Source organism: Odontomachus brunneus, unplaced genomic scaffold (assembly GCF_010583005.1).
Source record: "Odontomachus brunneus isolate Ranch 3 - 2012 unplaced genomic scaffold, Obru_v1 Obru_scaffold_017, whole genome shotgun sequence".
Classification (NCBI taxonomy): Eukaryota; Metazoa; Arthropoda; class Insecta; order Hymenoptera; family Formicidae; genus Odontomachus; species Odontomachus brunneus.
Genome location: NW_022639467.1, coordinates 980,211 through 1,006,454, shown reverse-complemented (window position 1 = coordinate 1,006,454; position 26,244 = coordinate 980,211). Strand labels below are relative to the sequence as shown.

The 26,244-nt window shown below is 40.8% G+C and overlaps 2 protein-coding genes across 6 annotated transcripts in view; one reads left to right on the top strand and one right to left on the bottom strand.

Moving 5' to 3' along the window:
• Positions 1–24,454, top strand: part of LOC116841681 — a 41,924-nt gene extending 17,470 nt beyond the window's left edge. For 2 of the 4 annotated variants that reach the window (XM_032809920.1, XM_032809922.1), the window contains exons 2-15: positions 9,803–9,984; positions 10,081–10,228; positions 10,322–10,616; positions 10,729–11,067; positions 11,168–11,340; positions 11,730–11,875; positions 12,563–12,649; positions 13,311–13,544; positions 14,012–17,566; positions 18,913–19,020; positions 19,302–19,412; positions 19,988–20,092; positions 20,665–20,874; positions 20,959–24,454. In XM_032809920.1, coding sequence (XP_032665811.1) covers positions 9,826–9,984; positions 10,081–10,228; positions 10,322–10,616; positions 10,729–11,067; positions 11,168–11,340; positions 11,730–11,875; positions 12,563–12,649; positions 13,311–13,544; positions 14,012–17,566; positions 18,913–19,020; positions 19,302–19,412; positions 19,988–20,092; positions 20,665–20,874; positions 20,959–21,138 — 5,850 coding nt within the window. In that variant the 5' untranslated portion in view covers positions 9,803–9,825 and the 3' untranslated portion in view covers positions 21,139–24,454. The remainder of the gene's footprint in view (positions 1–9,802; positions 9,985–10,080; positions 10,229–10,321; positions 10,617–10,728; positions 11,068–11,167; positions 11,341–11,729; positions 11,876–12,562; positions 12,650–13,310; positions 13,545–14,011; positions 17,567–18,912; positions 19,021–19,301; positions 19,413–19,987; positions 20,093–20,664; positions 20,875–20,958) is intronic. The other 2 variants (XM_032809923.1, XM_032809924.1) reach the window with 2 other exon arrangements.
• On the bottom strand, positions 24,240–26,146 carry LOC116841685 (protein phosphatase 1 regulatory subunit 42-like). 2 transcript variants are annotated; one of them, XM_032809934.1, is made up of 6 exons: positions 25,973–26,113; positions 25,585–25,890; positions 25,261–25,495; positions 25,064–25,186; positions 24,855–24,992; positions 24,240–24,784 (listed from the first exon to the last, which is right to left on the bottom strand). In XM_032809934.1, exons 1-6 carry the CDS (start codon positions 26,111–26,113, stop codon positions 24,651–24,653), a joined length of 1,077 nt encoding a protein of 358 aa, XP_032665825.1. In that variant the 3' UTR covers positions 24,240–24,650. The 2 variants fall into 2 exon arrangements, with proteins under 2 accessions (XP_032665825.1, XP_032665826.1); XM_032809935.1 differs by lacking the exon at positions 25,064–25,186 and having other exon boundaries at positions 25,973–26,146.
• Positions 26,147–26,244: the final 98 nt, after the last annotated feature.

Here is a 26,244-nt window from a genome sequence, read left to right as displayed (position 1 = left end):
CTCTCTCTCTCTCTCTCTCTCTCTCTCTCTCTCTCTCTCTCTCTCTCTCTCTCTCTTCCCCTTCTCCCTCTCCTCCAGACTCTCGTCCTCTCATTTCATCACTCAGCCTCTTCGGAATCCGCCGTCTCTCTATTTCATTCACCGTATCGATCGTGGATATCCCCGCCGCGAACACATTCCCTCCTTCGTCTTCTTCTGTATAAAAAGGAGGAAAGCGACCGCGAAGTCAGGTAGCTCGGCTACGTGGCGAGTCGAGTACACGTACACGAAGCACCCTTATCTTCCCGTTGCTATCAATCGACGGCAGGGGTTGTGCACGCCGGTCGAGGCACGTTTCGCAGAAGTCGTTATTTGCCGCCACCCTCTGGCGACTCTACCCTCTCGTCGAACCCTTCCGCGTCGCCCTCGCGTCGCGACGGCAATTCTCTGTCGTTCGTTCACTCGCGTTTCGTTCACGCTGGGATGTGACAGTCGATTCACCTGTCGGAAATTCTTCGCAAGATCCAACCGCTTCGAACTTGTAACACGCGTCGATCGGAAAAACGCGATTTTTCCGAACTGTTAGCGTCTTCATTGCTCCGACGTTTTACAGCTCTTCTCGGGACAATTAAACCGACATAAGATCTGTAATCATGTGACTCAGATACCTCCTTAAAGATTTTTTTTTTCAAGGTTGTTTCGCCTTAAAATGAGAATCATAAAAGCTCGCACGGTTTTCAATATTATGATCGATTCGGTAAGAATCAGTTACAAAAGTATTAACCTTCAGAAAACAGTTTTTTTTTTATCACCGTTTTTTTTTCTTAATCAATTTTTATAGTAGCAGTTTTCAATTAAGAATTCGCAAGTATATGTATGATGTGTCAGAAAAAAGATGTCAATATAAACACGAAGAAAATATTGTGGTAAAAATTAGAGCAAAATTTTTGTAATCATGGACTGTACAAGAATTATGACCGAAAATTACTACACTGAGAGAAAAAGATCTAAGAAGTAAAAAAATATTTATTCAGTAGGTATTAACATTAAAAAAAAAACATTTACTTAAATTTTAATTCTTTCTAATATTAAAAAATACTAGGATACTAAAAAAACATTAAATAATTTTTTATTTAAATTCTTTTGATTTTTAGATATTTTTATACTCAATGTATATATTCGTTTAAAAATATCATGTACGTTAGAACTTTTCCGAATTATTGTAATTGAACGTTTTTTATATCGTATACTCAAATCGATCGTTAAATTTGCCATTTTTAAGTAATTTATATCGTAATTTCAGAGCATGATCCAACCTTACAAAGAATATCGTAAAATGAAATATAATTTCGACGTAATTTTTACCACACTGATTTCTTCGTGTAGGCTCGCGGGATTTCCAAAAATTAAAATTGAATGATCGCATAAGAAACACTAGAAAGGTTCAGCCGAGTCGACATGCAGATTCCGCGTCGTCGGTGTCTTCTTTGCGGAAGTTGGTGACTTGGAGGAGGGGTCTCGTTTAGAGAGGGACCGGGACGACAAACAGAGTAGGGTAGAGGTAGGTTGAATTCATCGCTTTTTTTCCGAGCTGGAGGTGGTAAGCCTGTTGGCTCTTATTTCGCCCTTTAAAGTTTAAAGGCCCTCTGAAAGGCCCGCCGTGTCGCTTCCACCACCATCACCATCACGTCTCGACTGAATCTTCTTTTCCGTCTTGCTCCTTCCCAAGCTCCTTTTGAGAGCCCAAGCGTGGGCTTCTCAGACTCAGACGTATGTGTCAAAAGGGCCGATTGTAAACGAGAGGGGTCGCGTGATCCCGCCACACACCTACGCACGCACGCACGCACGACGACGATGATGACGACAACGCATCTCTGTCTCTCGCTCCGATCCGCTCCGCTTCCGTGCTCGAGTCGTCTCTCGACGCGACACCGTCCTGATGAAAGAATTTATGTCCCGCCAAACACATACGGCGAGACGGTCGTCGCCGGAGTTTCGTGATGAGACAAAGTTCCGTCTTCTGCGCTACGTCCACCCACGCTTCCGATAGAACTTTCCCCTTTTCCCGCGCCTCTCGCAGAAGGTGTCTTACGTGTCGCGCGGAAAAGTTTCAGCGAGAATAAAAGCGCGTAACGAATGCCTGGAAGTTCGCTCTATCACGTAGTGTTGCAACATAACACACATACACACGTAGTCCCAGGCGGGAACGATGATGTACGTCCTCCCCGTGCATGTGTATGTCGCAATACGCACGGGGACTTCGAGTGTATGAAGTTGGCACCCCACTTTTTGAAATTTATAATTTTGGAAGTTGTTCCAGATTGTTCTGACTTTGTACCACATTGTTCCAAACTGATATTGCTTCATTCGAAACGGTTTTCGAATAAAACAAAAAAAAATGATTTTTTGAGCTGGCACCCCACTTTTCGAAAATCGAACATTCTGATACCGCAATGGATTGTTCTAGTTGTTCCAAACACTGTTCCAAAAGGACAAATCCGCAAGTTGAATTATAAGTCCAAAAAATGAAAAAAATGTTTTTGACCTGGCACCCCATTTTTGGAAAATAAAGCATTCCGATACCGATATAGATTGTTCTAGTTGTTCCAAACATTGTTCCAAAAGGACAAATCCGTAAGTTGAATTATAAGTCCAAAAAATGAAAAAAATGTTTTTGACCTGGCACCCCATTTTTGGAAAATAAAGCATTCCGATACCGATATAGATTGTTCTAGTTGTTCCAAACATTGTTCCAAAAGGACAAATCCGTAAGTTGAATTATAAGTCCAAAAAATGAAAAAAATGTTTTTGACCTGGCACCCCATTTTTGGAAAATAAAGCATTCCGATACCGATATAGATTGTTCTAGTTGTTCCAAACATTGTTCCAAAAGGACAAATCCGTAAGTTGAATTATAAGTCCAAAAAATGAAAAAAATGTTTTTGACCTGGCACCCCATTTTTGGAAAATAAAGCATTCCGATACCGATATAGATTGTTCTAGTTGTTCCTAACATTGTTCCAAAAGCACAAATCAATAAGTTTAATTATAAGCCCGAAAAATTAAAAAAAAGTTTTTTGACAGTCTATCGGACCAAGAGTAAACTTATAGTATCTTTCTTGTTACAACCGAGATCTGTTTGTTCTGAGTTGTTCTAAGCTTAAGAATTATAGTTCTAGAGTATGAGACTCATAAGATCATTCGTTCTCCGAAAATTCGTAAAAAAATCGATTTGACAGTACTCGACGTCAAGAGTAAACACATGCTTCCTTTCTTGTTCCAACCGAGATCTTTTTGTTCTGAGTTGTGCTAGGCTTAAGAATTATAGTTTTAGAGTATGAGACTCGTAGCGTCATCCGTTCTCCGAAAATTCGAAAAAAAATCGATTTGACAGCACCCGACGTCAAGAGAAAACACTTTATTTTCAAAAAATGGGGTGCCAGGTCAAAAACATTTTTTTCATTTTTTGGACTTATAATTCAACTTACGGATTTGTCCTTTTGGAACAATGTTTGGAACAACTAGAACAATCTATTGCGGTATCAGAATGTTCGATTTTTGAAAAGTGGGGTTGCCAGCTCAAAAAATCATTTTTTTTGTTTTATTCGAAAACCGTTTCGAATGAAGCAATATCACTTTGGAACAATGTGGTACAAAGTCAGAACAATCTGGAACAACTTTCAAAATTATAAATAATAAAAAGTGGGGTGCCAACTTCATACACTCACCCACTTCGGGGACGAATCCTCGACGAATTCGTAGCCGATTCTCTCCCGATGACTGCCACCGACGGCAAATGTAACTACGTGTTCGACGGGAATATCGGCGTTACGCGCGTTATCTGCTGGCACTACAGAAGGTCTCGTAAAAATAGCATGGCCGACTATACACAACCAGCGCGACTATAAACTAAACTGTCGATGACGACGACGTACAGTGGGTTGCAGAATGTTTAGACACAATGAGCATACTCATTAAACTGTCAAGATTGAAAGTCATTACGGATAAAGAGAGAGAATTATACATTAATAACATAATTGGTGATATAATTAAGAACACTAAATGATAATAAATTATTATTATTACTATAATTATACTACATGCAAGCCCGTCAATAATGACTCTCAATTTTGGCAGTTTGATGAGCTTCCACCCCGATAAACTGATGTACGTAAACTTTACAACTTTTCGAGTATATTAAATCACGATATTCAGCAAAGTTGTTGCTTAACGAGTCCTTTATGACTGATTAAATCGCACTCATATTTGTCACATAGAATGGCGAAACAGAAACAAAAGAAATACGAGAAAAATTATCAAAACTTGCCCTAAGCAATGTGTCGTGTTAAATGTAACATGAAAATCTAAGTGTAACTTTCAGTAGATCTGTTGCATCTGTTGCAATAAAACAGAAAATCTACATTACTGTATGATGTAAATCTAATACTTAATTCAGTACAGTATGTTTACTTCATCAGTATAATTAAGAGAATATTGTGAAGTTTCCAATTGTCGCGATAGTCATGAAAGTCTGTCTGGACGACTTCGTCGCGTCTAAGCAGTTTTGCAAGCCGCTGTAGTACGCATATGTGCACGCCGGGATGCATAATTCGCATTCTTGTGTCAGGGAGGCACGGAATAAGTCGGCTGCGACCGCGGAATATCGGTTTCGCGACACGTCGTGCGAGGCGAGTACGCGTCACCGCGACCGGTAATCGCCGGTATTACCTCATCAGTCTAGTAAAGAACGCGCGTAAAAGGCCGCCCGCTTCCAGCGATGACGACACCGCCGGCCGCGTCGAGTTCGCACGCCGATCTGGCCGAAAACCGTCCTCCTCATCGGCCGACTATTTCGTCGACCCGGGTTATGCAATTGCGCCGATGTTTCGGGCGGGTCGGAAGCCACCGCGGAAGGAAGGAAGGAAGGAAGTTGACCGCGTTTATTCGAGCTCGTTGCGCGATTGAAACTGTGCTGTCACTATACTTCCCGTTGCGTAAAAATCTCGGCGGTCGTTCGCTCACGTTCGACCGCCATCCTCGGGGAATTGCGAGAATTGCAGAGGAAATGACGATCGCAGCGACAGTCGCGCCTTGCGACGTCCGCCGGAGCAATCTGTGGCTTTTCTTCGTTCAACTTTATTATCGGTCATCCTGTGAGTAATCGCGCATATAATGATATCCGTTGCGAAGTACCGCAGTTTTATATGAGGTTGGCGCGAAAGGTGTGTCATTCTTCTCTTGAATTGTATCTGTGAAGCTGGCACGTTTTGCAAATTTTAAAAAAATAATGACAGTTCTATTAATACTTTTCATAGTTCTAGAGTTCTACATAGAAAACAAAAAGAGTTCTGTATTTTTAATACTGAAAAACAGCAAATGAAAAATTGTCGTGCTAGGTTTGCGAAGTTAACACGTCATTTTCCGTCTAAAGTATAAACAATATTTTTAGCAAGAGTTCCTGTCAGTCCTGATTGAATTCTATCAAAACGTTCAATTAAGAAAAAAAAAATTTCAACAATTACGGTTTATTCATAAACTTCGAATACCACACTAAGCAGGACACTTCCGAGAGAAAATATCACGCAGACCATGTCTGGTTCTATTAATAAAAGAAGATACACCGTGTTTAGGATTCACATAACTTTTTAATATTTAGGTTAATGTTAAATTTAAAATTAATTTTTATTAAGAATTAATAATTCTTTTAATTTTTGTTCTATTTTACTTTTTTAACGTTTAGGTTAATGTTACATTTAAATTCTTTACAATATATAGTTTTCAAAAATTCTCGTAATTTTTATTTCCACGATTTAGAATTTATATAACTCATTTTCTCTTTTTATATTTAACTTGTAATTCGTGACTTTGTTTTTGCTTATATATCGAATTGCGTTAGAATTACTCGTGGAACGGCCGGCATAAAGCACACGTTGGAAACTATCCGAGGCGCGTTGCGCCTTACGTGCGGACTTATCGTTTTGCATCTTCAGCGGAGCGGATCGCGTATCTCTTTGAAATTGCTAATAAGAATTGCTCTTTCCTTTTTTTCTTTCCTCCTCTCCTTCTCTCTCTTACCGCGCGCATTAAACGTTACGTCTACGAACATACGCGCTTTTCCTCTCCATCGTTGTTATCGTCGATCGCTGATTTGCACTGTGCATGGCCGATTGGGAGACGTAGCGCCTAGGTTGTCGCGTTATCTAATCGGCTCCGAGGGACTTTTTTTTTTGTCGCGGTGAGTTCCCTCGATAAGTCGTCCGGTATTCTTCGCGCACTCACCTCCTCGGCGAAGTAAGTGCTCGCGAGGCATGCGAAGCTGCGTCATTAAGAACGCGCTAATCCGCATTGTTGTATCGCCGGTTGCTGCTGCTGTGTCGTCGTCGGAGACGATCTCCCACCCTCTCTCCGGAGCTGGGAGCTTCGGAATGTTAACGACGATCGTTTTGTGCAGCGGCGCTGATTTCGTGCAATTGAGGCTGAATTGCTATTTGTCCAGTGCCTCGTCGAACAAGGCTAGGATCACGCTCGAGTTGCAGGCAACGATGCAAATTCTGCATTCTGCAGAGCGTGTCGGTCAGGGTCGCTTACGCGTCTACTTCGGCAAGCTCCTTTTTGTTTCCCGCGGGATATTTGCTCTACCACGTCTCGTGGCCGCGATCTCTCGTGATACGCATGTATTGAGTGTAATGTCGTATTATTAAACAATGCACGCGTCATATACCGCACGCTCCGGAGATTCGCGTGATGACCAGATGTGCTAGATTCTAAAATCTGCCGTTCTTCCTCCACCAATTAGCCTTATTCCCTCCACTAGGAGCCTTATCCTGGGCGCATAACGAGTGTTGAATATATGTGCGGAAAAGAAAAGGTATGGTGCATATAAGCTAGGTATATTTAGCTGTGAGCGGCGTAGTCATCTTTGTGTGATGGTAATGTATATGATTGATGTGACTCAGTTATTTTGATATGTCAACGTAGTTGCCAACGCCAATGTAGTTGCGTGTGATCCGGTTGCGGCAACCAGAAATCGGTTGGGGTTACATTTATCATGAATACATTCTGATTGGAGCAATCAGATATCGTTACTGCTGCAACCCCAGTAACTCAGAAATTGCTTTGTGGTTGCAGCGACCACATAATTAATTGTTCCGTACTTTATTATCAAATTTGGTTACCACAACGAGATTTATCTGTGAGCTAACCGTACTCTTCTTTTTTTCAGTGTGTCCTTTTAATTCCCAGTTTCGTTTACCTTATAGAAACAGAAAGGCTTATTTAATGATGAAATTAAATCGAAGACTGGATAAAGAATGACACAATTTACTCTCTTACTTTGTGTTTCTAGATAATTATCGTTATATTGCTTGATATTATTTTTCCAGTATTTTGTTTATTACTTATTACAATACCGAAAAAAATAACTTTAAATTATCCAAAGTAACTTATATAAAAAAAAGGATAAAAATTGATAAAATTTGAAAATATTTTATTCTATTTTATATAATATAATATAATTTTGTATTTCCTACAGAAATTATAGTAAAAGTAAAATGCTCTTAGGGAAATGATTTTAGAGAGAGGGGAAAGAGAACAGTATTTGATAAAATTTAGAGACATCTTATTCCGCTACTGCATCATTATTTTCTACAAAAATCATGATATCGAGAAGTTCGCATCATGCGTGAGCATGTCAAATTAGTAATATCTAATTTCCTCGGTTATTTATTATTACATCGAATATCTTTTCGTCTCGCGAGTATTGAATCGATTGAATTTGCAGCCAAGAGTTCGAATCGTCTGGTTGGGTGTGCTTCCCCGACGACGTGCGGTCGCGACGATTGAAACTTCGACGCGTTACCTGTCTGCGAAGTATCGCTGCTGCGATACGAAAGTTTTCCGCGGGCCGAGCAGCAAATCGTCCTCGATGTGGGGACATTTGGCACCGAGACGTCGCGGCACGTACTCACTTCGGCGCGATCTATCTTGTAGAAAGGTGAACGACCGCTACAGTAAAATGCACGCGCGTGCATACGGAATACGCTCAGCAGCGCGCACTCGCAAAACATTACGGAATCACCGTCGTTTTACATAACGTATCGCTCTCTCGGGGATGGACAATGCGTTAAGCGCACGCATGCACGGAGCCCAACACGAGTCATTACGGAATAATCGCGCGCGTAGGACGCATTCGTGACATTTTCACGTGGGAAATTGCCGGCATTATCGCAAACAGTTGCATCACCGTGTTTTCCTCTCCACGGTGGTTCCTGTTGTTTAGGAGCTCCTGCGAATATTATCCCGCGCGGGGAGAAAGAAAGAGAGGTATATGGTAATGGCAAATAAACGCTTACGTCGCGGAAAAAAGCTGATCTTCGTTCGCGGGCATCAGGAAAGGAAAGAGGAGGAGGAAGAGGCCTTACGAAAAGGCATGTATTATTATAATCGTTACGAGATCTTTTACCTCACCGTTATTTTTTACTTCTTACGTAACACTTTTTACGCGAGAGAGGCGTATGTGAGGCAACGCGCTATTTTTATGAGTAGAAATTGCGCTCACGCGTCATCGAGATATATACACCCTCGTTGCGAAGTTCAAGGATGGTGGTGTACCCCGCTGTTGCTGCAAGCTATATAGACTGCTTTGGACGAAGCCCCCTCGACCAACACATCGTACATTTCTGTTCCTCATTAATAACGAAATCGTAAACGCCGCGTGTGCACCGAGGCGCGCGTACAGCAACCCTCGCAAATATTGATTATTTCTCCGCGCGGCACCCTCAGGTCTAGACGGGGATCTAGAGGCAGATATACCGCGCCGACACGCGACCTTCTCCGCTGTCCACACCATCGAGATCGTAGAAAAGCACCGAGATAAGTCGCGCCTTGGGCGCGCCCTTTTACGATTATTTTGTTGTTGTCGAAAAAAATATGTACATGGTGCTTGTCAATTAATGATATACTTATTGTATGCAGGTAGAATTCGTCAAACTGAACACAAAATTCCTCTTTACCATATTTCTTCTTTGATTGTTTCTTATTGAATTTCATATGTCAATCTTCTTTAATTGATATATGAAATTCAATAAGAAACAATCAAAGAAGAAATATGGTAAAGAGGAATTTTGTATTCAGTTTGACGAATTCTACCTGCATACAATAAGTATATTATTAATTGACAAGCACCATGTACATACTTTGATTTAAACAATCAAAGAAGAAATATGGTAAAGAGGAATTTTGTGTTCAGTTTGATGTACTTAAAATCTTATTAATTAAAGAAGATTAATGAATGATTGCGCGCGACGTGACAGATGAACTACGACGTCTTAAAATTCTACGTTATTTGCAGAATGGTACAGGATCTTTTTTGCTTAGTTTAATGTACGAGTATACTATAAGCAGACGTCTGCATCACAGCTCATCTGCCATATCGCACTTGATCATTCACTAATCCTCTTTAATTAATAATTTAAGATTTTAGGTAGTTGTTTGCGAAAGAGTAAAGGAATGTTACGTTCAGTTTGATGAGTTCTATCTGTATACATCAGGTGTGTCAATAATTATCTGACATCCTATACATATAAATACATAATGCACATAATATATTTTATATATGTATTTATTTATTTATATACGAAAGAGCACACACACACATATGTCAATACTTCAAAAGTGGGGTGACAAACTTGCTTCACGGCACGGAAATGAGATTGGTATCCGATTGAAGTTTCTCTGCCGTCAAACGTTATGTTACACCAGGAAATGCGCTTTCTTTACCTTCCATCTCGCCGTTCCGGAGATAGAAATGTCCGTTTAATTTCAGATTCGCGCGAATAGAGCAGAAACATGCCGGAGGAACAGAAGACCGCTGGTGCTCCAGCGGAAGCAACGGCGGAGAATGGGACCGGGACGAACTCGCCCACAAAGAGTCCAGTTAGCAAGGGAAAGATGGCCCTCGCCAAGGTTACGCTCCTCGACGGTACCGTTAAGGATTTCTACATCGACGTAAGTCACCGGAAGAGTTCGGCTTGTATTCACATGAGAAACGGGAAATATCTGCTTTGTTGTCTGGAACATCAAGTGTATCTTTCCTGTTTACAGAGGAAGGCGAGAGGACAGGAACTTCTCGACATGATCTGTCAGAGTATGAATCTGCTGGAGAAGGATTACTTCGGCCTCATCTACGAGGACAGGCACGATCCACGCAATTGGTTGGATCTACACAAGAAGATCGCGAAATTTGTAAAAAGTACGGGAGCCACAGCGATTTCGTTCTGTTACTCGTAAAAGTCGGTATCACGTGCCACGGTATGCTTCCACTAAAGTTAATACGTACTTCCAGACGAACCGTGGAAGTTCAACTTCGAGGTGAAGTTCTATCCACCGGACCCGGCACAGTTGCAGGAGGATATCACGCGTTACCAGCTATGTCTGCAGATCAGAAATGACATTATCACTGGACGGTTGCTGTGTTCCTTTGTGACACACGCGCTTTTGGGCTCTTATCTAGTACAGTCAGAAGTTGGGGATTACGATCCTGAGGAACATGGCAGAACATACCTGAAGGATTTTAAATTCGCACCTAGCCAGACATCCGAGTTGGTGGAAAAAGTTATGGACCTTCATAAAACGCATAAGTAAATTTTATCTCCACTTAATAGTCTTCTCATTGGTATTGGGGGAAGAAATGAATCGGTGTGTCGATCGATGATTGATTTATTACATAGCCGATCTGTCGTTGTGTTTTAGAGGTCAAACACCCGCCGAGGCGGAACTGCATTATCTCGAAAACGCGAAGAAACTGGCCATGTACGGTGTGGATCTTCATCCCGCGAAGGATTCTGAAGGCGTCGACATAATGTTAGGTGTGTGTGCTTCGGGCCTCCTCGTCTACAGGGATCGTTTGAGAATCAATAGGTTTGCTTGGCCAAAGATACTGAAGATCTCTTACAAGAGACACAATTTCTACATCAAGATCAGACCGGGTGATTTTGAGCAGTTTGAATCTACTATCGGATTCAAGCTAGCTAACTACAGAGCGGCGAAGAAATTGTGGAAAGTGTCAGTAGAGCATCATACTTTCTTCAGGTAGGTGACAATATCTGTAACCAAGATTCTTTTTCTTTTCTTTCTTATTTTGATACGCTTTAATGAGACAAATGTCTCTCTCTCTCTCTTTCTCTCGCAGGCTTATGAGTCCGGAGCCTGTAAAGAAAGTGGGATTAATTCCACATCTGGGATCTCGTTTCCGATACTCTGGAAGAACTCACTACGAGACGAAAAAGACTCCTATCGACAGGCAACCTCCGCAATTCGAGAGGTCCTTGAGTGGCCGACGACTTGCCTCCCGAAGCATGGATGGTAAATACAAACTTTTGTCGCGTGTGAATGATACTCAAACGTATATGTACGATAAAGTAATGATAATCTAGTGGAAAGAGAGAAAAAAGTGATACACACACATTCTCTCTTTAATTGCAACAATTAAGATTACACGTGTTCTCACTAGCAGAGAGGGGTATGTCCGATTTCAAAATTTGTTTCATTAGGACAAGCTTGCATAAGCATGAGTTCTTGTTATATTAGAGTGGCATTATTCTTGATCTATGTATCGATTTTTTCGAACACGTCGTTTTACTCTCTGCAACGTCTCCAGTCCATATCCGCTACGAGCCACAAGTGCCTTTTTTTACACTCGTACTCTCGAGTATTATACTAAGATGTTGAAGTAGTGTGACTGCCTTGTACAGCATTAGGTGGGCCTAAACCAGTCGAAACGTATGGTTCAGAACCGAGCAAACGACACACCATGAGTTATGAGCCTGACATAGAGCTTCCCGACGATATAGAGCATATAGACCGACGGCCTAGTCCAATCAAGAAACAGAAAGAGAAGGTAATACCTATGCGTTTGTCAGCGTACATTTTCTTTTTTCATATTATTAAGAGCATTATAAAGTACAGTATGCATGAGTTCTTCATGCGGACGTGGAGTTCACTTTTCACCAATAGAGGAATTCATAAAAGATGTGCGTCATCATTTCTAGCTCCCGTCTGCGGTCTACGCTTTCAAACTATATTTATTTAATCGCGGTAAAATACGATCTATACGTGGGTACAATGATTTTACGCGTTTTGCAATAATACAGCAGCGCGATAATATACACTGAATATATTTCTGAAAAATTGTATTACGCAGGTCGAAACACTAATTGGCTCACGTTCTCTATTAATGCGTGGGTGAATCAATAGAGCGAATTATGCATTTTTCGCACATTTATGTACTAATGCCATACTGGTGTGTGCCAATTCACAGCATGTTCATTGACTCACCCTTGCATATTGCGATAAATTTCGAGTTGTACAGATTCGGCATATCGAGTCGTGATAAAAGCATGATAATACTGTGTGTAATATATATATATCAGCTGTGAGTAAAATCGAGCTCGGAATTATAAACAGCTGTCGCGTAAAGATCTACCGAGATCAGGACGCTTTGGAAAAGAAAAGAATAACATATTTTTGCATCGAATACTTGTGTGTTAGCCCTAATTATTAACTGACACGTAACTGACATCGATAGCTCTCACGAAAAACAAGTGCGGGAACAACATCAGCTAGCAGCACCAGTAGCCTGGAGGGAGAATACGATGCGGATCGCGGGAGAAAGGTATAGAATTTTACCCTGGGACGCTTCCGCTAACAATATATCCTAGATATATACATACATATATATATATATATATATATATATATATATATATATATATATATATGTATATATATCAGTGCTGTCTTGTATGTGACCACTTGGTGTTTTGTTTTTATCCAATGCATGCCGCTATATACATATGTACCTTTTATTTATATTCCACGCAAAAAAATCATACGGCCATCGCCTCAATGTTGGGAGATGTTAGATCCCCATTTTCGACGTGCAACATCGAGCAGTGTTCTACGCGGGCATGGATGAGAACTTAGCGAATTAGTTTGTCGTTGTACGTTGTAGTTGTCGAGTCGCACAAAACCGCTCTTCAGTCTTACCGTTAGATCTAACGAGGAAACAACTCGAATGCATTAGCGTGTCACGAACCGTTGAACGTTAAACAGAAATCTAATGTGTTGCGTAACACCCGACGGATTTAAAGGCGTGAAAGATGACGATTGTGATACACATATTTTGAGAGCGCAGACCGTAAAATTCATCGAGCATGCGTTGCATTCTATTCTCCATCGTAGCGCCGTCGTGTAGTTTGTATTATATTTTAGCGACGTAGCGGCTTTATGCTTGTTGCATGAGGCGTCCTGTGACTGGATAAATTTACTTGTAGAAACCGGTCGGAGGAATCGCTGTCCTACCGCCCGGTGGTCTATCAAAGAAGAAGAAGGATAAACAAAATGAGAATGAGAAGGAAAATCACAATGATCTGAATAATTCTGATCTGATTAATGACAATGCTCTTCTTGACAACATTGATGACAAATCACTGTCTAAAAAAGAATCGAAAAAGAAGGACAAGGAAACGCCGGAAAAAATGGATAAAGAAAAGAAGGAGAAAGTCAAGGTAAGCTTATATTGCGTTGTACGCGTTGCTGCTTCTTATGTGACCTCACGAAAATATATATTGAAAGTATATATATTTATATACGTGTGTATGGTTAAACAGAAAGTTTTTCAATATTTCTTTCTTATATAAATAATGTCACGATATGCTAGGTTTCAACGTTATTGTCATCTTCGACATTGATCTTTCAATGAAATGCTCTAGGAGAGTCCCGTACTAATAAACTGAAGAAGTATCTCCTTGAATGCATTATTATTTTTTAATTAAACGTATATATATATGTCCATAATTCAGGTATGCATGGACATTAGTTTATATCTCGCGTTGGATTCGCATTTAATACGTAGGCATTTACATATACCAGCTTTTGATCTATATATGTGAAATGTCTTTCATGTAAATTACATATCACGTACGTATATTAGCATGTATTTTGTACTGCATGTATTTTTATATATTACCCCAAGAGTCCTGTCGGTGGTTTCCTGTTTGCCAAGAAGGACAAGAAACAGAAAAAGAACAAAGAGCTAGACGAATCCATGGAAAAGAGCGACGCGGAGTCAAATCTTTCCACGTTGGAGAAACAAGGAAAGGAGCTGGTCACGAAGACGGATACAGCGCAAGAACCCGCGAAAACACCTCAACTTCCCATTTACACGAAACCTTACGACTACGAGGAAAGGGAAGCTTCGCCCACGAAGAAACCGTACACCCCGCACGGATTTTCATACGAAGACAGGCCCGCGTCGCCAGGAGTGCAGGACAAACAATCACCCACCTCGGCCAGTCGAAAGGCTACGGGATTGGCGTTCAACTACGCTCCGGGAGAGGAGAAGAAGGTCGCAGAATCCGCGGAGAAGAGGAAAACGAAGGAAGCGGACAAACAACTGCCGCCAGCAGACTTAAAAACTCCGGGAATTAATTATGTAGAATCCGCTGGCCTGAAGGAGCAACAGAAGAATACCGCGCGACCGAATGTCGACCAGAACCTTACGACGGCCTTTATCGCTGGGGAATGTCAACACGCCATCGAGGATGCCGCCAGCCAGGCGAAGGTAGCGCCGCCTGCGCCGGTAGAGTCTAAACCAGACTACCACATCTTGCCTCTTCCCGACGGCTCGAGGGTGATCGCAGGTGTGATTTATACCAAAGAAGGTAAGCCATTAGATCAGAGCCACCTCGGACCAGACGGTAGCAGAGTGACGGACGGCAAGGTCTGCGGGAAGGACGGTAATCCGCTAAAAAAGGCCGAGCTCGGACCGCATGGAATGCACATCAGCAACGGCTTGATCATCGGGAAGGATAACAAGTCTTACAATCAGCAAACATTCGGTACCAGCAGGAACTCCATCAAAAACGGGCTCATTTATTCGCCGGACGGCGAAGTGGTGAAACAATCTTTCTTGGGACCCGATCACGCGATCGTCAAAGAGGGTAAGGTGTTATCAAAGAACGGCAAACCGGTGCAGCATTGCCCACTAGACGCAGACGGCACATACGTGAAGGAAGGTCTCATATTTACCTCGGGCTCAAAACCGTTGACCCAAGGATCGTACAACCTAGACAACAGTTACATAGTCGGCGGTATAGTGTGCAACGAGGAGGGCAAGCCTCTTCACCAAATTGCAGTCGTGCCTGACGACACGTTCATCTGCGACGGACTGATTCATGGACCAGACGGGCGACCGCTTAGCGTCGGAAAACTGGGTCTCGACGGCCACTACATCGCCGACGGGAAGGTATACTCAAAGGACGGCAAGCCGATCAAGCACGACTCCTTCAACTCCGACGGTTCCAATGTGAAGGACGGTGTGATTTACTCGAAGGATGGAAAATTTTTGACTCAGGGCTCCTTACTGCCAACGGGTACTCACCTGAAGGACGGGAAAATGGTCGGCAAGGATGGTAAGCCCGTGAAACATGCATATTACAAGCCTGACGGCAGCTTCGTGAAAGATGGGATGATACACGGCAAAGATGGCAGATTGTTGAGCCAGATCCCACTGATAGCCGATGGTAATTCCATTAAAGAAGGACTGGTGTATGACAGGAACAACAAACCGCTATCCCAAGGTCTTTTCAAACCGGACAATCTTGTGATCAAAGAAGGATTATTGTACAATGCCGACAGCACGGTGCTGTCGAACGCGGCTCTTGGGCCCGACGGCTCACTCGTGAAGGATGGCACAATCATCGGCAAAGACGGCAAGCTGTTGAAGCAGGAGTCATTCGGCTCGAACGGCAGCTACATAAAGAAAGGCGTAATCTTCACCAAGAACGGCAAGCCACTCAATCAAGATTCCTTGGTGCCCGAAGGTGCTACCATCAAAGACGGCAAGATTCACGGTAAGGACGGCAAGTTGCTAAAGTTCTCCTTCTTCAAGCCGGATGGTAGTTACGTGAAGGATGGCCTTGTCTACGGTGGTAACAACAAACCGTTGAACCTGAACGCTGCTCTGCCGGAAGACAGCTTCATCGCGAACGGCGTGATATTTGATTACACCGGCAAGCCTTTGAGCAGAGAGACTTTTGGCTCCGACGGCTCGTACGTCGCCGGCGGTTTGATTTACGGCAAGGACGGCAAGATCGTGCTGCAGGGTGTATTTGGGCCAGATGGTAACACTATTCGAAACGGTCTTATCATCGGCAGAGACGGCAAACCTTTGACACAGGACGACAAAGGCCCGGACAACATCGCGGTGAGCGACGGTAAGATCGTAGATCACACGGGTCATCCGCGGAACATGTCGTCCTTGGTACCGGATGGATGTTACATACAGGACGGGGTGGTGTACGATACGAACGGGCAGCTACTAAAGCAAGGTGCATTTAAACCAGATGGCTGCTATATTCGCGACGGTCTTGTGTACGGCTGGGGCGGCCAATTGCTGAACGCCGGCTCCGAGTTACCAAACGGCAGCTACGTCGAGGAAGGTAAGATTTACGGCAAAGACAAGAGGCCGCTGAATCACGCCGCGTTCGGAACGGAGGGTAACTTCATCGAGAACGGCGTAATTTATGGTAAGGACAAGAAACCACTCGGCCACGGTATCTTCGGCAACGACGGCAGCTATATACAAAACGGTTTACTGTACGGGCCGAACGGCAAGCCGTTGAACAAGAAGCAGACCATCATCACCGTCACAAAAGTGCGCTACGGTCTAGTGTACGGCGAAGATGGCAAGCCCTTGAAGTCCGGCAATTTCGACGATGAAGGCAACGTGGTGCGAAACGGCAGGATCTACGATCCGACCGGCGAGTGTCTCAATCAGAACATCTACGGACAGGACGACGGTAGCTTTATCAAGGACGGTCTGATCTACGGCCGTAATGGGAAGCCGCTGTCTCAGGGTACATTGCCGCCCGAGAGTAGCTTCATCAAGAATGGAAAGGTCTACGACGTCAGCGGTCAACCGTTAACCGCGGAGGCCTTCGGACCAGAAGGTCTGACGGTCGTGCAAGGAGTCGTGGTGGATAAAGCTGGCAAACCGATAAAACAGGCGAACTTCGACGGCGAAGGAAACGTAGTGAAGGATGGAATTATCTGTACGGCTAACGGAAAGCCACTCGACAAGTATTTCATGACCATTACAATCGCGATGGTGCGCCGAGGGCTGATGTGCGACAAGGACGGGCAAACGATCGCGCGAGCGCCGTTCGGGAACGACGGCGGCTACATCAGGGACGGCAAGATCTACGACAAGTACGGAAAGCCATACAATCAGGAACTGTTCTTCGAGGACGGGTCATACGTGAAGGACGGCGTGGTCTTAGGGAACAACGGTCAGCCGGTGGACAGCGCGACGTTCCCGAAGGACTTGCAAGAATCACCATCGAAATCTGTGGCCACGAAGCTGAAGAGGCCGGCGATCCCAGCCACGATCCCGACGATCGTGAAAACTACGACCAAGCAGTCGGTAGTGAAGGACCAGGAGGGCGTGACGCAAAATATTCAGGAAAAGATAGAGGATCTCACGCCAGGTGGCACAGGCCAAGTCACGGTCTCCACTCACGTCAATAAGGTGATAATACTGGGAAAGAGAAAGAGAGAGAGAGGGAGGGGAGTGTGTAAAGAAAATAGAGAATCTTTTTAGACATCGCAATTCATCACTTCATCAAACGAGAGTCAGATCTCGCGGTAGATTTCAAGTAAAGAAATAATTCGGCGCAATTTTCACCAACGTAGCATTGTATACTTAGCGAAGAAGTAGACAGTCCCTTGCACGCTTACACCCAGATAGCCAAATCTGCGCGAACAGATTTCGAACAGAGTTTGTTATCAACTTTTGATGGCAAGTAGATAACAAATGTAATGCAGGATCTGTTATATCAAATCTTGTTGCCAAATTGCCGCCAGATATGCGGCAGAGCTTGTTGTTGGAAAATTGCTGCAGATTTGCAGCAAAAACCGCGCAGAACTTGTAGCGATTTGACGGCAGATTGGCGGCAGAAACCGCGCAGATCTTGCTGCGCTGCAAGCTTTGCACGGTTTTTGCTGCAAATTTAGCACCAATTGCCCGACAGCAAGATCTGTCGCCAAAACCGTAGCCTAATGTAGACACAGATGACTATGGTTTTGCTGTGAGTTTTTGATCAAATTTGCTGCCAATCTGCGCGCAGTCTGAGCTCAGTTTGCTTACTGGGCAGTTATATATCTTGGATTGTTCAGAAAGTCCAGAAAATTGCCAGTAGTTTTTAGCAAGTGTCGATATCGTAGTTTTGTCAAGCTTTCCGAGTAAATAGAGAATTAGCTATCCCGTACATTTCTTCTCTTTTGTATGTTTCTCGTTTGAGTGCATGAGACCGAGTAGTACACTTGCACACTTGTCTAGGATATAACTGCAATCTATTTCGATTTCGCGATAGTCGTATCAGCAAAGAAAGTAAATATCGTCAAACATTTTCCGCAGTAAATTTTGATTGTTCTTTTAACAGCGTCCCGTAATTACATAATAACGAATGCAAATGCTGATCTTATGAACTCACACAATCAGTTGTGTGACATGCGATACAACGCGTAGAGATCATTTTTTCATATATTCACATTGAGAAAAAATGGTATTCGTAACTGTAATCACACAGAAATAATTATAAATTATGGCCAAAAAAATTTTTTTTATTAAATTCTACTATAATGTTAGTAGCAAATTTATATTATTATGCATATTATTATTTGCACATTACCATTTTCGTGTTGAGACAATCAGAAAATATGGCCGGAAAAACTAATATACTACGATTTTAGTTAAATCAATCACTTTTTTTCTCAGTGGATTCATTAAAACTCTTGCTATATCTTCTATTTGATTGACTATTATTATCATCGTCGTATGTCTTGAAGCCTTAGTCACGTGGTAGTTGTATTTAGGCAGAGGCACCGGATGACGGTAGAGCTCCATACATGACAGCGACAGCTGTCACCACGCGCACCGCCACCATGCACGAGGACCTCGAAAAGAATCAGAAGACGAGCCAGGTTTGTGATCCAGCATTATTAGCATTACCTTGTCGAGATACCGACACGTGTTTCTTGCGACTCTTATTTGAAACCTACAACCTGCATAACTGATAAAGATAATTTTCCGTATCATGGCAAATTTATCATTATGGCAATTTTTTGATGTGATAATTTAATCTCCGCAAATTTATTCTTATTATTATTATCATCCATAAACTCTCTAGTTGTATCTCCCTTCTTTACTTTGGCCCGACTCTTTCCTTATGATTTGCTACTACAATTCATTGTTCACGCATTAGGTAGAGGAAAAGACTGTAGCGCATACGACCGCGACCAGCGCGACGAGACAGGAGCAGCGGGTGGTGACGCAGGAGGTTCGAACTACCAGCCACGTGCTTTCCGGCGAGCAGGTAATTGCCGATAGATATTCCCGTTCTTCAAAGGAACACGCAGATTAAGATTGACATAAGCGTAAAGCATGTGAGCGTTCGTGCAAGTCGCTGCATCGGTCTCGATCACGGTGATTCTAACGATCATCCTCACACTCGAAGCGCCATCAGTTCATGTAACTGTGCCGCATATATAATGATCATTTCACGTGTGGATTACGTGACAGGCACGTAAGATCGCTTCTCATGTACAAATGCATACATGTATACATCGTGTTCTGAAGTCTTTTAGTTAAGTGTTGTCTTGTTTTGAAGATTACAAATCGCCTCTTAACGCTTCGTTACACGCGTTACTACTACTCACGGTGTCGCAAATTGACACGTTTGCATAAATCTATTCATTTGGCGCATATAAATTATCGTTAAAGCGCGGTACATACACATTCATATATAATTTTGATGTGATAATTTAATCTCCGCCATTTTTTCGTGTCACTTATATATGGTATGGTTTATTTCGTTCCTATTTTTTTCCATTTTTTTGCTCCTCGTAAATAATTTCGACGGCTTGGGCTAACACGTTGCATGGCGCGTAGCTGTTCTCACGAAGACTAAGCACGTCGAGCTCGAGCAGCGGAGATTCAGGCACACCGATCGATCTTGACGATGACCAGCAAGCCTTCTACAATCAATATTATCAGGTAATCTATGAAAAGGAAAGGTCGAAAAGAGAAAAAAACTCTTCTACTAATACGGAGCGGAAGATTGTGGTGCATGTTTAGAAACAACACTGGTAAACCAGGTATTCGCGCCCACACGAAGTTATATAGTCTCTTACATTAGCGGCTGACCTAATGCAATGCATCTGCATTAAGGTACCCTTTCTCCATTCATATCTTCTCACTGCACGAAAAATTTATTCAAAAGACTGTTATTTTGCATTGCCTCGCGAATGTTCAGGAACGAACACAGAGAAAACTCTTACGCGACTTTTAGAATATTTCGTCAGGTAGATACTAATTAAATTAAAGACCAGAAGTATCAATGTGTATATATATATATAAATTGCTAATGATATCATATGTACACAAAATATGAGGCTGATTCGTATCCTATATTGTCTGTATATCTGTCTATGTATTATACTCTTCTAATTTTCAATAATGTCTAATTAATACTGTATTACTGATCGTAACTCGTCGCCTTTACCGTTCGTTGATTTTGTCGAACACAGAGCCCCTAACTAAAGGATATCCGAATGATTTTGATTCAGGGAGACTTAGCCGGTGTGATCGCAACTGAGAAGCACGTTTACACGGGCGAACCGGATAGTAACGTGACAACGACGACCACGGTACCTGTAGTGGCGACTGAAACAAGAAAAGTAGCTCTCGAGAGCGAAGACGGTAATTATAGCGCCTCAGGAGAGATAGTCAGTTCGCAGACCATATCTAGTAAAACCCGTACTGTCGAAACTATCACGGTTAGTACCATATAATAAGAGCCAACGTGAATCAGTATTATCTCTGTGCAGTTTTCTCATTAAATTTTTTGTATTTTGTTACAGTATAAAACAGAGAAGGACGGCGTAGTCGAGACGCGAGTGGAGCAAAAGATAACAATACAGTCGGACGGCGATCCGATCGACCACGATCGAGCTTTAGCGGAGGCGATACAGGAAGCTACCGCCATGAATCCGGACATGACGGTGGAGAAGATAGAAATACAGCAGCAAACGGCGCAGTAATGAATTCGAAAATACCATTTAATGCATATACATTAACAGGAAAAGGGCACTCTTGGTCTAAAAAAAAAAAAAAAAAAACAAACAAAGATATCGTAATCTTAGAAACTGATCTTAGAAAGAGAGAGAGAAAAATTGGTGTTTACACTACGTTACTATATATGTATATTGTGCACGCATCTTGCCGTATGCGTGATGAGAAAAAAGTCAGACTGAAGTATATACTAACGTCAATAAATATAAATATTCTACCAGGTTAATGTATTGAAGCAAGGAACAATATTAAGCTTTATACCTTTCTCCTTATAAGGGGGTCAAAGAAAATTTCTGCTTACGGCTTGCCGCAACGACTCGAGCTTAAACTCGATTAAAAATCGAGTTTGATAGACGGAAAGAATGAAGCATTGACGGAATCTTTTCAATAAAGAGAATGGTACCTCGTACTATTATAAAACTATACAGTGTTCATATTGAAATGACTAAGAGAATGTATTTACACGTACGAGAGAGAAAGAGAAAAAGAGAGCATAAATAAAACATTATACATATAATGTATACATAGCCACGTGTATGTGTATATAAACGAATGAGTAAGCTATTTATAGTTATGGCGATAACTATAGATAATGAAAGACGGGGGTGCCCTGCAACTTAAAGTTTCGATAATGAATATTTCATATAGCAGTAAAGAGAAATGGTTAATAGTCATATACACAGAGAGTATCTGAATACGACGCAACAATTATTTGAAATTTTGCAGCGAAGTATAATTGTCAGAGGTGTTTCAGATTGAGACATTAATGTCGAGATATCCCTATAGAGTCAGCCAAGCCTACTGAAAGCATGTTCGCCCTCAGTCTATCTGAATTCTCTGTCCTAATGAAAGGAAAAAATAAACTCGTTACTTTCTCTCTTTCATCTTTGAACAGAATATATTATACAAGTTGTTAACGATACGTACGAAATATTCTGGTTCATAATGTTCATATGAAATGGCAAGTAATATATGCTCTATGGGTTATACATATTATATATAACATAACTTTATCAATTTGTTAAAAAAGAGCTCCTCAAAGATGAATCGACAGAAAGTAAAGTTTTACAAGATTTATGTAACAGCTGAACGATATGTGTATAATATTCGTCATAATGCTTAAACGCAGTAAGACAAGCTTCTCTGCAAAAAGTATTTGTATAGTTTGAAATGTCTGTGAAATTGGTATTGGCTTTTTCAAATGGATATTACATAACATTTGTGTAACAGAGTCAGAGAATCGTCTAGATATTGAATATTAATTAATATATATATATATATATATATATATATATATATATTGCTAACTGAGACAAAGATGCTTGAAATCGTCATAGTTTCTTATATCTAAAGATGTTAATGTTAGCTACTCTATGTTAGAGAAGATACAGAAATTATGTTGGAGATGATGACACTGTATCGTTTTTCATGTTGCAGCTATATAATAATTATGAGAGATACAATATTAATGAGAAACTATGTAGATTTCATTATATTTCAATTAACTCGCGCACGCGCGTGACTAATATAACGATTACTACTAATAGGATCATAAAATTATATATAACTTTATACCAAGGGCAATGATGCATTGGTCAGCGTATATGTCTAAATTTAGCTGTAGCTTTTGTAGTTTTAGAACTACAATTTTACATGAACGTTCATTAGTTTAGCGACTTACGTTCCACCGTAGCTTACAAGTGCGATCTGAAATAAGCGAAGTAAGTCTCGAACAGATTTTCATAACGAAGAATGATATATTTCAATATTGCAGCTTTTTTGGTTTTAATTTGTACAAGTTATAATTTGTACTTTAAATGATAAAATTAGCATATACGAATATATATCGCGTTTTACAAGGCTTGCTTATACCTTTGTTCTTTAATGTGTCACTTTTTTATTGATTATTAATAACATGTATTTTAGATTTCGTCTGTTAATACATTGCGCAGATATTTCGATTAAAAACGAAAAAAAAAGCTATATACAGCATTTAAGCTTCTAACTGAGGAGTTTCTTGCATATTTTTTTACTTTTTATACATTTATACATTTTTATATGAAATGCGAATTATTCTGTACGTCTTTCCCAGTATTTTCTAAGGTGTAATTTGGAGAAGCGTTTTGTTTCAGAGTTTGTACTCTTGCCTATTACTTTTGTTTTGTTATTGTAGCGTTTACAGATTACAGAAAATATTTATCCTATGTTTATAAATAAGACATTGATTAATATCACTTTAATTAAGATATATCTATATTTTATTTTTGCTATCTTATTGCTTTATTGAACAAAGGATAATCATAGCCCGTTTACATAAGAGATTTTATAAGAAATTCGTAAAATGGCCGCTTGCTCCTGTTATATACCAGCCAAGTGATGAATTGCCTGTGTGCCACAAAATATATGAGTTTATTACATCTTACAATAATTACTTTTTAGCGTAAGATCATATCTTTAGATGCACGCAAGGCAATGCTCTATGATTTCACGTGATTCCCGATCATCGCTAGTAAAAAACGATTATTCATTTTTTATATACACAACATACATTGCTCGATCAATGCGTCTCTAGATCATATGAGTGACATTTCAATATATAGCTGCATATAACTTTTTCGGTTTACATTCTCCTTGTGTAAGCTAATAAGACGTTTATGTTTTGTATTGTCTAACATTCCATGCTTACAGTGACTAACACATATATATATATATATATATATATATATATATATATATATATATATATATATATATGTATGTATGTATATGTCATATATGTATTATTTTTTGTTATTTATTCCGTCTCTTTTAAGACCATCATACTTTTACGTTAAGTCTGCTTGAAGAATATGCGTATGCTTATGTAATAGTAATTTAATTCAAAATTGACCAGAAAGATGCAATTCCAACGCGGATGTTTCCAAGACTACGACTTTTTTTTATTGAATTTTAGCAAATCAGTTTATCGTCAGTCACTCGAAACGCAAGCTTACAATGTACAGATCTTCAAGCAGCGTACAAATATAGTTCATAAGTTTATATTTTAGTATTTCTGTTGTTCAGTTATTAGAAGTATTATCATATATTTAATATAAAATAGAGTTACCTAACTTCTCTTTTTCTCTATTTCACTCATACACACACACACACACACACATACACACATTTATACAAGATTAATCATACTTCCACTGCGTCTGACATTTTTGTACCGTGGATTTACGCTGACGTCTATCTGTAACTATCACAATTTTATTGAATATACATACATCGCAGTTAATTTTACTTACGTTTGTGAAACTATTCTTAAGTAGGATACACGAAAGTAATGCAAATGTAGCCTTATCGCTAGAAAGTTCTATAAAAATGGTATCGTAACTCAAATCACTGCCTATTGCGTATTATTCCTCACTTGACGAATTTCTTCCGCGAGATTTATTTACGACATTTACTTTATCATAAACGAAATCGGTGAGAGAAATTAAATGGGTGGTAACACGATTGTTTTATTATTCACAAGAGAACGTGTTAACCGGGTCTCCTTGCTTTTAGGTATGTTGCTCCAGAACGGCCTCGGTGTCACATGATTATCCTTGATATTTCTGATACCAGATGCTAATGACACAAAAATCCGTTATCGATTATGCAATTAGGCGAACAATGATCTTTCGTAATCTTGTTATACCTGATTTCCAAAATGGAAACATCTGTAACTGAGTTTCCACCGATCCGGGTGTAATCTTTATAGATAATTGTGGTCCGGGATGCTGAAAGATCGCCCGTGAGATGGACCTCTTGAAGGCTGGTGGCAAGTTTAAAGAGTCTGTAACAGATTTTTCATCGGTAATCATCCGTGTGGCTGCTTAAAGAGGGATAATCTCGTGCGTTATTTACTCGTTATATCATCTCCTAACGGTGTTTTGGTTGTCTTTCTTGTGCATCGGCGATGCTTCTCCATTTTAAACCTCATCATGAAACTCCGACAAGTGTCAGTTACAATTTTCCCGTCGAGATTAACTATTCACAGAGCAAGACGATCGAACGACTAAGACACGATAAAGATGGCAAAGGACAATCCTACCGAAACCTACCTAACGAAATGCTGTTGGCGATCAGATTCTCTCTGTACCTATAAGACTGTACAACAGGATTGCCGTGCAAGAACAGAGACTTCAAGGAGGTCAACGTGTTTATCGTCGCAGTCAAATCGTCCATATTATCGACGAGATTATGCTTTGCCTCCAACGTGTTTAATTTGTGAAAACCCGTTAGATCTCTCAAGGATGTCATATTGTTGTCAGAAATATTGAGAATCTTTAAACATGTCTAAGTATAAAAAGAAAAAGGAAACATAAATTTCAACATGCAATTAATTTCTGCAAATTCAGCATATATAAAATTCACATTGCATTTACAGATAAAGTAAAAGCGCTGCGTGGCTCGAAGCAAAATGATTCACCGGGCGGTATCCTCTGACTCTCGATATGCAATTCTTGCAATTGCTTTAGATTTTCCAGTCCCTCGACCACGATGATGTTATTGTGCCCTAGATAAAGTTTCTGCAGATTTTCCAGAAATTCCAAATTCTCCATTTTCATAATCACATTGTGTTGCAAGTACAAATGCGTCAGATTGCAAGCGGAATGCAGATTCTTGATTTTCGATATATTATTATTTTGAAGATACATTACTTTCAAGCTTTTACAGACGTCGAGGTTGCCCTGCGATGCAAATGTGAGATCTTATGTCGGGTATGAATCACACGATTCGTTGAACATACACACACATGTCGATGTAACTTACAATAGTGCTGATAAACATATCGTTCATATGCAAGTGAGTCAACTTCCACAACTCCTCCTTTTTCATTGTCTTACTGAGCGATTTGGCTGTCAATATTTGAGAACATTTTCTTTCAATGACATCCGTCGTTAATTTCACCATGATTGCAAAATATATGTCATCAAAGCGCAGCAAAGCGTTGCAAGCGATTACGTATATATGTATCGATCAAACGTCGGACGTAACGACAATACGAAAATGCCGCGCATGTATGCGCACACATAGTCAGATAA